Raw genomic sequence first — 16,476 nt, 5'->3', positions numbered from 1 at the left:
AAATCATTTTATTCTTACATTTTTACCACTATTTCTATGCAAATTAATTCAAGATTACAGTGTAAAAGTATGTATAGAATGTCAATGCAAGATACTCACAAGCATCATCAGAATTTTGGCCACATTTAAGTCATTCTAACGAAAGCGCTTCTTTAAAGTACTTTCGCTAATTGCGACCTTAATTTCTACCATTCTGACATTAAAATCTGAACTCGGCATCGACTTGTACTACATCTGCAACAGTTTTTCTCACATTCCGTCTATGCGTCTTCTTGGACAAATAATCGCAACTAATTGGAAGGCACGCTAGGTTCGATGTTCACGGAGAGAGACAGAGAGAGACAGGACGAAGAGAACGCGACGATTGCATTCGTTGGCCTCAATAAATTTTCTCGTGGCGCGCGATAGCGTGCATGCGACACTTGCATTAACGGGCCACCGCTGCGGAACACATTGCGACATTCGATAGTTCGCCGTGGCCGTGGCTTTGTAAATTCGAACCGCGCGAATGCAGATTCGACGAGGCAAGATCACCTCGGGTACACCGTAAGAGATCCTTTTGTCTACGACAGGAATTTATGGAGCGCGAGCCGTTGTCGTACCACGAGAATTACGAGCTTGCTGCTCGACCAGGATCACCAAGGATCGGCTTTAACTGACATTTATGGGCTTCGTGAAGCACTTCGTTGCCTCTTCTCTAGATTATATTAAAACAATTTTCTTTTTAATTCTTTTTTAGATTCTTTCAATTTGAAATTGAAAGTATTTCCATGCTATTAGTGTTGGAACACATAAATATACAGTGAAAATTAAAGTGGGATTTGTTACAATCGAGGACGTTCCTTGACCGCGGACACAGTGAAAGTGATTCACAAAGGAATAGTTCATTTATTATAAAGCAGTTATTGAGAGTTTATTGTAAAAGGTGTATCAACTTGTCTACGTAAAAGTTATAGTTTTTTGGTGATCGCTTCTTAAAAAAAATTAAGTGTTTTATATACTGTATTTATTTATTACTGTATTTCTTCTTTGCTCATTCGCACGTTTATTTCTATTGTCCAAATATTTCTTTCTCTGCTATTTACGAGTTCTCTCTCAAACAACTATTTATCGATAAATTCTGTTCAACAATGAAGTTCTTCAAATAGATTTTGCTTCGTTTAAGTAAGCGCCAGAATAAATGACAGTGTGACTATGTTACGTACAATGTGCGAAATTATACATTCTTGGTAAGATTCATGTTTTTTCTTAATCTTCCTTCATATGCGAAACTCAGCGTTAACTCGTTAAAGACCGAAAACTTTGTAAGTCAAGAGATAAAACTTCGTATTTCATTTGATCGTGCTTTATCGAAATCCATCAATTACGGTAGTAGACAAATTGTAATTTTAAAGTTGCTAAGTAATTTATTTGTGTGTATAGTTGTAGCTTTTGTATTAAATATATATTTCATCATGTTTCTGGCAGTCATCTGCTCTACAAGATATATTATATTTATCGCTTTCATCGAATACAATTCCATCTTATAAAATTATAGCATTCAACCGCTTAGAGGTAAACTTTGTGCGCTACTGTATATCAACTGTCAAACGCGCTACGAACATTTTTAACAGTTTAATATAATTTCGCGATTTCCAGTCACTGTAAAAGAATTGGAATTTGTTGCATCTCCTGATTCGTAAAAATTCGAGAGACGTTGATTGCGTGAGACACGAAAAAGAAAAAAAAAGAGTCAAATACCTAAATGTTGACTTGAAGCTCTTGGCAGCAGATACGCGTAGTTCAATTCGCGCACGGAAGCGAAAACGAACAAGGGGCAAAGGAAAGTTTTAATTTCACCAAATTATTTCAGTGTCGTTAAACATCCTCGTAGCGGGATATTAATTCCGGAAGGTAGAACGTCAGAAGCGCCGTTCGTGTGCTTCGCGCAAAAGCGAACTGGAGCAACGCGAAGTGACTATTATTTGCTATTCGCGGCACGAGGCAGTAAATCAGAAGATTATTTAGCACCGCCAAAATGCTTCGCAGGGGTGTTCATGCGGAGACCGGAAGTTGAAACGAACGTGCTCGTTATACGAGTGGCTTCGTGTATCGTGTTTATTCCTCTGAGTGTTCTCTTATATTACTCTGTGATCTTTCTACCGTGTTTTACGCCGAGCCATGCCACTCTACTCGTTGTTTTCTTTATGCGTTCACACGTGAAAGTGATATCAATTTCCTCAGTGGATTCGATTCGATTTTTGACGTGTTCATACCAACCGGTACATCTCTTTTTAAAGTGACACGATGCATCCTCGACTACAAACCCAACGCTTTTATCACCATCGGGCCGTTTAACAGCTATAAAACTGTTTTTTCTTTTTCAAGGACCAGTTTCATTCCTATCGCGTTATTCTCGTCGAAAACGCTTTATTGCCGAAACCATTTCGATCGACATTATTTGTCCAATATCGTTTCGTTATTCGTTATATTCTTACTAAAACAATCAGCCGGTTTCGATCGATAATGATTATCCAAATTGAATAAACACAAATTGCACATGAACGACCCTTTCAAAAAGCTGACTCGTGTATCGTGCTGTTGCCGTATTATTCATTGCAGTAAATGAATCTACCTATACTAGACGCCGACATTAATTTCCATTCTTCGAAAACGCATCCAGACGAAAGGAAATTCTAACCCTTTTCATCGTGCACATGGACGTAATGAACGGTTGACAAAACGTGATGCCACATTCGAGGAAAGTTTCATCCACCCACAGTGTGGCATTTGAATGAGGATTTTGGGCAAAAATCACAATTCACCATGTTCGCACGTTTGCAGGCAACGTTCGCACGTTCACAGCCCACGTTCGCCTCGTTCGCAGCCCACGTTCTCACGTACCACAGTGTAGCATTTGAATGAGGATTTGGGACAAAGATAAAAAAGAAATGCATATAATCTGAATGTGTACATTTTCCTGAAACTAAATAATCAGAGGATCCGAGGTGGGTAGAAGTCTGTTTATCAAATCTTTGTTGGTATTTTTCCTATTTTTTTGGCTCAGTTGAAACAACTTGAATATTTGTTTCTTTGTCTAACTACACACGATGTCGTTTGAGTAAATCTCTCCATTTTTGCATAAGTGTTATGCAGAAATAATTTATACTTCCATTCTGTTCTGTCAGATATTGTGCTGACATTTAGTAAAGAACAGAGCTTTTGTGTAACTTTTAAACTTTTCTCGGAACAAATGTGATCAGAAATGCACTCTTGATGCAAGTTGCGATTACGAGTGGATTTCACTGAAAGAAATAAAGAACGCGCAGTGTACCAGTTTGTAGCGGAAAAGGATTATGTAGCAATGTAATACAATATCTTTCTGACGCAGAACAATCAAAATTGCAGGATGGTTTGAACCTTCCTTTTTAAATCGCACTTTAAAAAGAGATAGAAATTTTTAAATTGCCAATTAAAGTTATACATATCTTTACTATAATTCTCCATATTTTTAAAGTGTAATAGACACTAATTAAGAAGAACTAACAAACAAGAATGTATAACGAATGAACGAGCAATTTTCGAATGATTAGATTTTCATGTGCAAACGATGTTTACTAGTCCTCTGTCGACTTTTTGGGGAATTACTCTTTTATCTTTTATATTATTTACATACAAACTGATAATATCATCGAATAATAAGATCAAAATTGAACAGTGGATTATTTCGATTTTTGTCCACTGCATGCCACCCGGTTATCCTTCTGACGAGGATACTCTCCTTAGAGACAACCATTCGCGCGACTTGAGCCACACCGACGAGTAATGGCGGCTTGTTCGCTCGCACGAGTAATAATCTCCTTCATCCATCCATTGAAATTACTGCCGAGCCTTCGTTGGAATTACGAGCTCTCAGTTTTCATTATCGTGCCACGGCGATCCACGATAGTGACGTTTTAATAGCTTGGATCTCCGTACGGTGGATGGGAGATCGACCGAAGAACGATTTCTCAAAGGATACGGAGACGAAGAAAGGGGCGACGAGCGCTTAGACGAGAAACTCAGCTAAAGAGCCGAGTTCGATAAAACGATTTTTTCTTTAAAGTCTCCCTGCTTCGTTCGACGTCGATTTCCATTTGTCTAGAGATTCAGTGGAGTCTCGCTTATCCGGCTTGTATGGAACCGAACACCTCTAACTAGTTGCTACAATATGTATCTTTTATCATTTACCGGTTAATGAAAAAAATGGACACATGTATGTTCATTGTTTTATATATATGTCGGAGGAGAGTCAGGAATAGGGTTGTGGGCGTTTGATAAATCTGCACTGGACTTAGCCATCGTTATGGTATAACCAAGATACGGTTTATTAACACGAGTATGAATACTACAGACTTGACAATCAACCGCGGCGATTAGGCACTCGCGACACTAGTGATAATGGTCTTAGGTTCGATAACGAATCCACGGTCAACGGGATGATAGATATATTATACTTGCTCACAAAATCTAACTCAAACGTGTAATACTCACAGATCGTAAGGCGCTACCCTCTTCGTCGATGAGATCGCAAGAAAGAATGACTTTTCGTCCCAATGATGCCACAGAGGAAAACTATGATGGGGTGTGTCTAAGGACACGAGATCATCGGATTCGTCGAGTATAGCCCTCGTTCAGAAAGTGAGGGAATTTGGGACGAAGACTGCCTGTCCGTTTGAAGAACCTTAATTAACAAAAACATAGGTTTTATAGCGGGTCCTCAGGCTAGCTGAACTTGTGCTGTGTAAGTGCATCAACATCTGGTACTCATTTTGTCCGAAAGAACCGTTGGAATGTTTTACTGTCAAGTACCTCTATAAGCAACTAAAGGACAAACTAAAAAAATTGTATTGGCTCACAGGCCGACGCTCCAAACTAAACATACAGAATAATTACAGAATTTATTACCCTCTACAAGACCGTAATAAAACCTGTCTAGACCTACGGAATCCAACTATGGGGAACAGCAAGTAACTCCAACATTGAAATACTTCAACGCTTCCAATCGAAAACGCTAAGATCCTTAATTGATGCACCTTGGTATGTTACCAACGAAACAATACATCGCCACCTCAAGATACCCACAGTCAAAGAGGAAATAGCAAAATATAGCGACAGATATAGCAAAAGAGTCAACAAACACCGAAACCCCCTAATCACTGGACTACTTGATACGTCGGACCAGATCCGCAGGCTGAAGAGACACTACCCGCTAGACCTAAACGATAGATTCAATTAGTTACTTAAATTAAGTAATATTTACTTATTTATAATACTTACTTACAAATTATACTTATCTATAATAAGTATTAACTTATTATAAATAATTAGTCATGTTACTGCGCCACGCCAGAAAAATTACTGAAAATTCTCAACGCGAGAATTGATTGTAAATTTTAATAAACATAAAAAAAGTGTGAAAAAAATTAACTTTCCCCTGTCTTCCCGTAGTAAACAATAAACTTTAGAAACGATTCAGTAAAGAGATGTTTGTTCGGTCGGAAGGACCTTAGGTAGCAAATTACTGAGATTTATGATGGGTCCTTAAGACTATTGAGGGTACGCAGTAAGGATGAGCGGGCATCTGGTTCCCCTCTTACCTGCGGTGCGTGGCCTGGTCCAGGTAGAGTGTCGCCCGACGTAACAATTGGTGTATTAGTACTGGTCAGAAGTTTGGATCCATTTTTCTATCTATAATAAATCTCCTGCTTCTCTTATTAATTTCGAAATAAGCGCTCTGAGATACCAATGGTAATTTTCTTTACTTCAATACCTACTTCGTTGAAAAGTTTTCTGAAGGAATAGAATTCTAAATCAACGTTTTCTTTAAATTTCCAAGTTTGATAACGATGATCGATAGGTAAAAGATATACTTTATATATAAGTTTACATATGTGTGTGTATATGAACTAGAAAAACTGCATTTATGCGTCAATAATATTTCTGGTCAACCCTAATCCAAACCAAGATCGCAATCGGTTAAAGCCGAGCCGGATAACCGAATGTCTACTGTGTTGCGATCTGTAAATCAAGAAACTCGTCTAAATTTTTAAACTTCATCGGCTGCTGTAAAGTTCCTCGTAGTATCTTGTTGGTAATATTTAACGCGTCGAGAGTCGAGTCATTATCGTGGCCTAGCCCAGTTCCAATTTACGCCGGCATCATTTACGCCCTCGCGTAATAGCTGCAACGCCTTAATTCCCCCGCAGACGTGCCAGCAAATATTTTTGATAGCTCCCAGTAGGAAATCCATGGTTGCACAGTCGAACGAGTGCATTCAAGTTCCAGAAACTTGGCTGCTATCTGTACGTTCGTTTCGACGATGTATTAAGCGCCGGGATAACAAAGTTCTCCGTGCTATTGCAGCAGCACTTAGAACGCTTAACTTATGATTTTACTCAGATATCCTGAGTTTCTTGTTTACGATGTTTTTAAAGGAAACAGCATTTCTCTTCTGCTTGGAATTTAAATCAAACGTATATTGACCAAAGTTTAGTCTATCGTTAATTTAATATTTCAGTGGAAAGACTTAAAATTGGATGTATCAATTAAATTGTATTATTGTTTTTTATTAATTTAGTATTCCAACTGTTCGAGGGAGATAATAACAACATTTCTAAAATTCTTAGAATACAAAAATTATCCTCCATCGTACTTCTGCAAGAATAATACGCATATTTAGGTTAAACGGTCACTTAGCTGTTACCCTAGTGTTGATGAAAATTCCAGCAGTTTATTCAACGAATTAACATAATAACACGAGCAATTGGCACGATCATTAGCGAGGGAATTGTCGAGAAGCAAAATTGGCATCATCAAAGGGATTCATAGCAAATAGACGAATGCCCCGATTATACACGAATGTTTTCATATATCCACCCTGAACACTATCTAGATATGCGATACGTGGGGAATTATAATCAGGACGAATTGTATTATTAATCTGTCCTGGGAAACTAGTTGGTAGTTGGTCCTTTCCAAGTACAAATTTATTTATGGACCATCACTCAGGATAATATTTCGTTAAATTCTCCGTCAATTTCCGGTGAATCGATTTATCCCTCGACGAAATGATCAATCTTCTTCGTCGTTCACGACGCAGGCGACTTCCGCACCACTGACTTGGCGAACTTCCCCGGATAATGGCGGAGAAGAACTGGCCAAGGATAGAAATGTCGAAGTTCGCCGTCGTGTTCGACCGCGGAGCTCACCTGCATGCAGATCCTATATGTGGAAACGATATAGCGCGGTGATAAAATCAGGGGTTACTTTTGAATATTGAAACATTAGTCGGAGACATTTTTGGAGAGCTTAAGGATCTCTGCGAGAATTGTTTCTTGCTGTTCCTTTTAAAACCACGCATCCTAATCTTCGATAACTACAAGTTAATCGAGAGACTCGTAACAAAATGTGTCGTCGTCAAGTTTCTCCACGTTTTTGATTTTAGGTTCTAGCTGTCGAAAGCAAAACTCATAACATAGTAGAATCGATATGATTGATTTTGATTTATTGTCCAAGGAAACTGAACTGGTTTTGCTAAAACAGCCTATGTCACGAGACCCGTAACTTCATGATTTAATAAAATGCAATTCTTCTACGATATAAGTAAAAATACACTTATAGCAATTGTATCGTACAGTCAATATCTTATTAAGGAGGATTGACATCTTCTATTAAACAACAGAACTTAAAGATACTAAAATCTTCTATTATTTTCTTGGAAAAGTACAAGCATGAACAAAGTCCAAGGTTGTTTCTATTACGAGCCCTTCAATTTTTGCTAATACAATTATTGGCAACTGTTTTTCAGTAAGAAGTGAAAAGTATTTAATTCCATATAGATTCAATGAAAGATTGTAAGAATATTAATTCGCAGATAGTTTTTGCAGTCCAAAATTCAAGTTGCTTCTACGTAAAATGTACTCTGTACTCGACACGGCTATACCGACCGGTTGTCTCTTAAAATTCTAATTTGTAACCACATTATATCGTTTCCACCTGCTCTCCATTTGTATACGAAAGGGTTGTTCAACTAACGTGGTTCATTTTCGATAAACTAACCTATTTCTGTATGGTCGGCGTTCATCGATGAACATCGTATCTTTGGTAACTAAATTTCAATGGACAAGAACGAGGCTTTCCCGTTTCATAGAAATTTTATAAAGGATGGTGGTTTCGCCATGATGGCTACTTCGACATGGCCATGGCCGGAACGGAAATTAATTAATGTTTAATGTTCGCTGAATCGCCTAACAAACTATTAACTTGCAGGAGCGTGGCACAAAATCGCATAATTAACTTTTAGCGACAAAATCCTTGGCGATTACACGGAGTTTATGCAGTGTGCGACGCTACGCGGAGAAGCTCGTTTCACAAACGATCGAGATCGATTGAATCGAACAACTCGTATCCATGGTAGCTCGATCAATTGACCGCTTTCTGATTTCGCTGTACGTACAACACACCCTTGGACGATGTGCAAAATGTTGAACGCGTCAGCGGATCGTTTTCGCCAGCAATATACACGCGTGAACGAGTACGAAACCCCGAATCGATTGCCAGAGAAATGACCCGCGAAGTGTAACCTGTTCAACGAAATTACGTTATTATACGCTACAAACCTTGAAACCACCGGCTTCGACAGCTATCTTCTAGTCAGAGGCTTGTATTTAACACTTTAAGAAGATATAGTGGTTGTAGTATCTTTTTTAAAGAGAACTTTATGGCGAGGAGAATAGTACGGATTCTTTTGCATGGTACAACCAGATTTGGAATTTTTATGTACTTATTTTGATATATGGCACAGAGAATGCATGTAATATGCAAGAATATACTACATATGTATAAGATTTTTAAAATATTGTACGTCCCTCAAAGAAAATGCACTCGAGGCATGAAAGCAAGAGACATACTCTGTATGTTTCCCTTCTATGCACTTTGTTGTATATATATGTAGATATAGATAATAAATTTATACATATGTTTGCTTATCTTGGTTAATAAGGAAAATAACTCGTGCTTTATTTTGGAAAATTACATTGAAGAAGGTAAGCTTTACTAGGATGTAGTCAATCAGACCTGCGTATTCCTTTCAATGTGCCCTCCTCTTGTGCGATGCACAATTACTGATATTTAACGAGTGAGAAATCTCTATTCAAATTCCACTTCTTCAAGTGTATAATGTATAAAACTATGAATTTGCATAAACACCGGCGATCTAAATAGAATGTACAAGTGCCTTCTATAACACGAGCAAAATGTTTAGCAAATAGAAATTGGCAGAGTACTTGGAAATGCTTTGCGACGATTACCGATCGAGAGCAACGGCGTTCACAATGGAAGAACGCAGCGGGGAAAGTGACGAGTGAAAACTGTTACATCGTTGGGTAATCGTTTCATCAGCTTACAATATACGTACGTACAATATATAAAAACGAAACTAGCGCGCAGGTTGCGTAAAAACGTTCCCGACGATATTTACATGGCTAATTTCACATGGTGGAAAAATAATTGGAACGTGGCTCGCGGTCTGTCTGCCGGAAAGCTGAATTTCTCCGTTGAAAGTGTTTATTAGCAGCTTGGAGAGAGAGAGGGGATTAATGAAGACACAGTTAATAAGCTTGTTAGCAACGTGGGCGAAAGACGCAGGCATCGTGATAGTTAGCCTTATATGCAGAGTCAATGGATGCTCCGGCATAAAGGCAGCCATTCTCTACGTTGTCTCTCTCTCTCTCTCTCTCTCTCTCTCTCTCTTTCACGAGTAACTTTGATGAATAGTTAACCACGAGTGGTCGACGCAAACACAGCACTTGACGACATTTAGAGACATGCGACCTAACAGGGTGAAAAGGAAACCGAATATCAGCGGAGAATTTGTAATAAACTTTACTCCGTAAGATAGTTTCTGGTGGAATTTTCGTCTGAAAAATTATAAATTGGACAGTCTGTTTCTTCATCTTAAAAAGCAACAATTGAACACCTTTTTTTTCTTTTTTTTTTTTATTTATTTGTTGAAATTACAATCAATTCTCGCGTTGAGAAAATTGAACACCTGATGGGAAAAATAGAAGTTCTGACGACGAAAGAAAAGAATTCTAATATGGAATAGTTGAAAGATGAACAACCTGATAGATTCGAAGATAGATAGAAGATAGTCTTTTGAAAATAGGTGACAAAACCACAAGATTTTGTAAAAAAACGAATAATATTAGTTTCATTGTTACGTTAACTTGATTAATATAACTAACGTTATTAATATTTTTTGTAATGTTCAAGTGATTGATTACATCAGTCGAGCCTTTATATATGTTGGAGATGAAAGGACATCGGGGCTTCCCTTTTGGAATGTTGGGAAAGACCCTAATTAAAATTAAGTAATAAAACTAAGAAATAGTTTTAATGTTCTAATCCGATTTTATGACGATGGGCTTGGGCTCGAAGTGACATAGCGGGTCACTGAACGGTCACGGAAGGGACGTGTACCTGACAGAGGTATAGAATAATTATATAGCTCTCCTTAAAAACAAAAAGAGGTGGGGAGAAGAATATATAAGGGAAGTTCCACTTGGACTGCAGATCAGTTCATTCAGATAAGTTTTACTGGTACGTGGAGTCATACGTGTATCACAACTCATTCGTCATCCTTCTCATTACATGTGGCATTTTATCTGTGTGAACGAATATCAGCAACCGCGATGGTAAATTTGAGTGGAGATTCATCACAAAATTCCAACCTTAACCCGACGTCAGAAGTTGGATTAGGATTTGTGGCAACAACGCAACAGCTCGTGACCATTTTGCGCGAGTTAACGCAGTCGAGAGAGCAAAAATCGAGTGTGGAACTTAAAGAATTACCGCTACCGCGTTTCAACCCAGAAATCGCGGGTGCCGACCCGGCTGCATGGTGTGCAATTGTCGGTCTACTCCTGGAGAGAAGGTCTGTACAAAACGGTGATTTATTCACCACTATGAGTCGTGCCCTAGAAGGCACTGCAGCACACTGGCTTACACGAATGCCGGGCCGGGGAGGCCTTACTTGGTCCAGATTTAAGAAACTTTTTCTTGCTCATTTTGGTGGCAAAGAGACGGCAACCTCAACACTGATAAAAATGTTTGATGAACCACCATTAGAAGACGAAAGCACGGGAGCTTTCGGCATTCGTCTTCGTTCTTTCCTGCAATCGCAGTGGAAAGATTTAACTATGGCTGAAGTAATCAACGCCTGCGTCCTTTTTCGATTGACTTCACATGACCAACGGGTTGAACAAATAGCGCTTACGAGTGAAATCAAGACCGCAGACCAATTCCTAACTGAAATGAATGCTCTCTCCTATGCGAAAAAGAGGCAGGAGCCTTCATCGGAGAATCCACCGGCGGACCCTGAAATTAAACGAAGCAGCTCATCAGACCGCCGGGTTAGGGACTACCAATGTGAGAACCTCGGACATGAAGTGACCAAGTGCCGCAGTAAGATAGAATTGGAGCCGAAAGACACACAAAGATCAGAGGAGAACCAAGTGGCCACATCGTCGAAGGTGTCATGCTTCAGGTGTAACGAGGAAGAACATATTTCGCCTAATTGCCTGTATTTGTGGAAAAGAAACTATAATTCCCATAATAATCGTCGAGTTACGTTCTGCGTGGTGGAACCCCCGACTAGTAAATTAAGCCATCTGGGTGAGTCGTTCCCATCTTACTTCGATTCTGGAGCCGAATGCTCGTTAATTAAAGAATCCGCAGTCTCTAAATTTTCCGGCAAAAGAAAGACTGATCTAGTAGTAATGCGAGGAGTAGGAAATACTTGTGTTAATAGTACGTCTCAGATTTTGTCCACTGTATGTATTAACGGTTTTACATTGGAGATAACTTTCCACGTCCTTGCCGATAGTTACTTAAAATATGATATCATGATCGATCGCGAAATTTTAAGCCAAGGTTTTGACGTAAATATTACACAAAATAGCCTCGTTATTGCCAAAGCAAAGATAGTTAATGCCTGTAGTAAAACCGCGGAAGACGAGATCAATATTAATGATGTTGACACTGATGTAATTGATAACGATAAAAGTCGATTAATCTCTATACTCGAAAATTTCAAAAATTCTTTCATTACGGGTTTCCCACGTGCTCGCGTAAGTACGGGCCAGTTAGAAAGGCGTAGTAGCTCACCGTTCACGAGCCCTATGTTACTCGCGAAGAAAAAGGATGGCTCGGATAGATTGTGTGTCGATTTTCGAGAGCTAAATAAAAATACGGTCGCGGATCGGTATCCCTTACCCCTTATTGCTGATCAAATCGCGAGATTGCAAAACGCGAGATACTTTATTAGCCTGAACATGGCCAGCGGGTTTCACCAGATTCCCATTCATCCTAATTCGACAGAGTATACAGCGTTCGTTACCCCCGATGGTCAATACGAATACATAACGATGCCGTTTGGGTTGAAAAATGCACCATCTATTTTTCAGAGGGTCATTCTAAATGCCTTAGGCGACCTTGCTTATTTGTACGCTGTTGTTTACTTGGATGACGTCCTAATTATCGCCGTAGAAAGATTGGATACCGTATTAAATACCCTCGTAAACGCCGGATTTCCTTTTAATTTTTCAAAATGTTCTTTTCTAAACACATCGGTACTCTATTTGGGATATGTAATTCAGAATGGAGAAGTTCGTCCCAAACCGGGTAAAATACAAGCCTTGAGTTCGTTACCTGCACCAACGACCGTCACACAGCTTAGGCAGTTCATAGGTTTAGCTTTGTACTTCCGGAAATTCGTTCCTAAATTTTCACAGGTAATGAAACCCCTGTACGCGCTTACTTCCGGTAATAAAAATATAACTTGGACGAATAGGCATGAAAAAATAAGGCAAAAGGCAATTTCCGTCCTGACCGACGCGCCGTTGTTAATGATATTTGACCCGAACTATCCGATAGAACTTCATACTGACGCTAGTTCGGATGGATATGGGGCTATTTTAATGCACAAAATTGAAGGTAAAAATAGGGTAATAGAATATTACAGTAAAAGAACTAGCCCTGCGGAATCTAGGTATCATTCCTATGAACTAGAGACGTTAGCAGTTGTAAACGCCGTCAAGTATTTCCATCACTATCTACACGGACGAGAATTTCTTATTGTCACTGATTGTAATTCCTTGAAAGCATCCAGTAATAAGGTATATTTAAATGACAGGGTTTACAGGTGGTGGGCTTACCTACAAACTTTTACCTTTGACATTATGTATCGGGAAAGCAAACGAATGGCCCACGTAGACTTCTTTTCGCGGAACCCCGTAAAATACAAAGAAAAGACAGAAATCTCTGCTTGCCCATTGTCCCAAGAGGTTTTAGGTGGTCCGTTATTAACCATGTGCACCAGTCCATTATGCACTTAGGTTGGGATAAAACGCTTGAGAAACTGTATGAGTATTACTGGTTCGAAGGAATGACGAAGTATGTTCGTAAATTCGTAGAGAACTGTCATGCTTGTCAAGTTTCGAAGGCAAGTTCAGGTAAAATACAAGCTGAATTACATCTTATACCTAAGATCAGCATACCTTGGCATACAGTTCACATGGACATAACTGACAAACTAAGCGGTAAAAGTGATTCGAAAGAATATGTCATTGTTTTAGTCGACGCATTCACTAAATTCGTATATCTGCAACATACTCGTAAAATAGATTCCCTTAGTACCATTAAAGCACTTAAGTGCGCTATACTTTTATTCGGAAATCCTTGCCGGATAATAGCGGATTAGGGGAAATGCTTTACGGGTAAAGGATTCCAAGATTTCTGTAAAGGTAAACTCATTGAACTCCACTTAATCTCAACCGGTGCGAGTAGGGCCAACGGACAGGTAGAACGTATTATGGGTACGCTTAAAAATATGTTTACGATAGTAGAAACGACCGAGGGGTCATGGCAGTGAAGTGACATAGCTGGTCACTAAACTGTCACGGGATGCGTGTACCTGACAGAGGTACGGAATAATTATATAACTCTCCTTAAAAGCAAAGAGAGATGGGGAGAAGAATATATAAGGGCAGTTCCACTTGGACTGCAGATCAATTCATTCAGATAAGTTTTACTTGTACGTGGAGTCATACGTGTATCACAACTCATTCGTCATCCCATTGACCGTGGATTCGTTATCGAACCTGAATTCGTTGTCATCAACATCTCGACCATTCGATCACATGCGCAAAATTTCAACCTTAACCCGACATATATATTACAGTCGTTGTAATTGTTAATTTACGTTAATGCACTTATTAATAAAAAATCAGGCTTGCATGTACCTTAATCGATACAAACCGCCTATCGCACTTTAATTGCGCTAAAAATCGAATCGTCATATTGAACGATGTAACAATAGTCGGTCAATTAAAACGAATAATTTTGTTACAGCTGGAGCCGCTTCTGAGGAAACTAACCAAAGGTCCAGTTCTGCACACAATCGCCACTCTCTCACGAAGGGTAAGCAATCAAAAATTGACAAATCGCCACGATATATTAGAATCATGGCACGACTGTATCCAATCGATCAACATCGTTGCGATGCTATATCGCTTCTCTCCTTTTTCTTGTTATCTCGTTCGCACACGTTTCCACAAATGTTACGAGAATTTTATACACTTCATGCATGGATCGTTCATACTTATATATACGTGTACGTGTTAGTTAGGAAAGGCCATTTAGGATTTCGTATCGCATGTCGGTGGAAAAGTATCATTACGTTTTCCTTTTATCGCGGAAGCTTCTGGCAAATATTCCTGTTGCAACGCTGCTATCGCACAACAGCCACGGATGGTCTTTCTCGTTGATCAGTGGCTGTAAATTCGTGAATAGGAGCCGTTCGTTGCAAATAAACTGGTACGAAGGTCGTCGTTGTTATTTTCTATTAAAAACCGACAGTAAAGCAAAGCTTTGACGAGGTATTCGGTTGAGTGATCGTTAGAAATATAATAATGTTTCCTCCTGAATTATCCAGCTAAGAAATCGGGTCGTCTTTCAAGATAATTCTCAGTTTTCACCATCCTCGAATCGAAACGTATCTGGTGAATATGCGATTCAAATACGACCGAAAGAAAAATACATAGAAAGTTCGACAGAAATAAATAGAAAAAACGATGTCGTGTTCTATTGTGGAAAATGAAAAGCGACATACCACGAGACACCCTCGTGGAGTCGAATAAAAAATCGTTCCGCGTATCGATCTATAAATGTGGAATCCACATCGTGGATCCGTGCGCTTCTGGTCAACGCCAGATAACAAACGCAATATCTGCACACACTGTGAAACGACAAATGGATTTAATAACGTTTTAATCCTATCGACTGATCTTCGCCGCAAATCTCAGCTCGCGCTCGAAAAGCCAGAAGTTTAATCAACTGTGACAGAAGCGTCCATGAAATTGATAATAACGTGTGCATTTGTTTGGAAGAATACCGAAATATCAGTGACCGTACGCAGGTCTGAAAAATTCGTTCCACCGGCGAGCCTTGAGAGATTTGTTCCAAATGTTTACTCGCCCGAACTTTCGATTCGACGACAGATCGCGACAAAAGCGTTTCTAATCAAAAACGTCCGCAAAGTGGAAACACACGTGTAAATAGAGCCACTCTGCGTGTTAAATACTGCAAAGAGATTAACGATCCATGGCAGCAAACTTAGGTAATTGATCGTTATACGTGTACTGGGTGTTTCCTGGCGAATAATAAATTTCGTTAGCGTGTTCAGAATGTTATTCCAAGTAAAAATGTTACATGCATCATTGGCTGATTCGAGTTCGTTCTTGAGATATGGAAGATGTATTAATATTATATATCAGCCGTAATAATCAGCCATAATTTACATGTATTGTTAAGTAGTCCTGTTTCCATTCACAGCGTCCATCGAATATCAACAATGCTAATTATCCAACTGCTGATGTGTATCATGTTTTTCATTTCATGCACGCTTGATTCGATACGCCTGGTAGAAAAAGATTAATCCTTATACAGGCAACCAAGATACTATTGTTATCCAACGAGTACATAAATAAATTTGAACTTTAATATACAATATCCAAATTTCAAACTTGTATATAAATTTCTATTTAATAATATCTGAGAACAAGAGTCCGGAGCGATTTCGTAATATTTTCACTGGAACGTAACAAATTCTTAAAAGCAATATAGAAATGGATACCCGTGAGTACTCGGTTGCTCGTAGTAGAATTAAATGCAATTTCGTAGAATTGCAAATAAATAATTAAACGAAGCTTAAGTCCAGACCTGAATAAATGGAACCATGGTTATGTAACATTTTTTACTTAAAATAATATTCTGGACATGCTGCCAAAGTTTGTCGGTTCCGGCGTGGAGCCAACCTGTATGCGTTTTATCGTACATAATACAAATTTTATCCTCTGGCTGTTCGTACATTGTATACCCGCGATATTTCCACGGAGA

General features: G+C 39.0%; 1 protein-coding gene across 27 annotated transcripts in view; it reads left to right on the top strand.

Moving 5' to 3' along the window:
* The window catches only part of LOC117206837 (MAP7 domain-containing protein 1-like), a 207,777-nt gene that overhangs the window by 168,666 nt on the left and 22,635 nt on the right, over window positions 1-16,476 (top strand). For all 27 annotated transcript variants that reach the window (XM_033446542.1, XM_033446547.1, XM_033446553.1 and 24 more), the window contains one exon: window positions 14,431-14,499. In XM_033446542.1, coding sequence (XP_033302433.1) covers window positions 14,431-14,499 — 69 coding nt within the window. The remainder of the gene's footprint in view (window positions 1-14,430; window positions 14,500-16,476) is intronic.

The sequence above is a fragment of the Bombus bifarius genome, unplaced genomic scaffold (assembly GCF_011952205.1).
Source record: "Bombus bifarius isolate JDL3187 unplaced genomic scaffold, Bbif_JDL3187 scf7180000008008, whole genome shotgun sequence".
Classification (NCBI taxonomy): Eukaryota; Metazoa; Arthropoda; class Insecta; order Hymenoptera; family Apidae; genus Bombus; species Bombus bifarius.
This window is presented reverse-complemented; position numbering and strand designations above follow the sequence as displayed.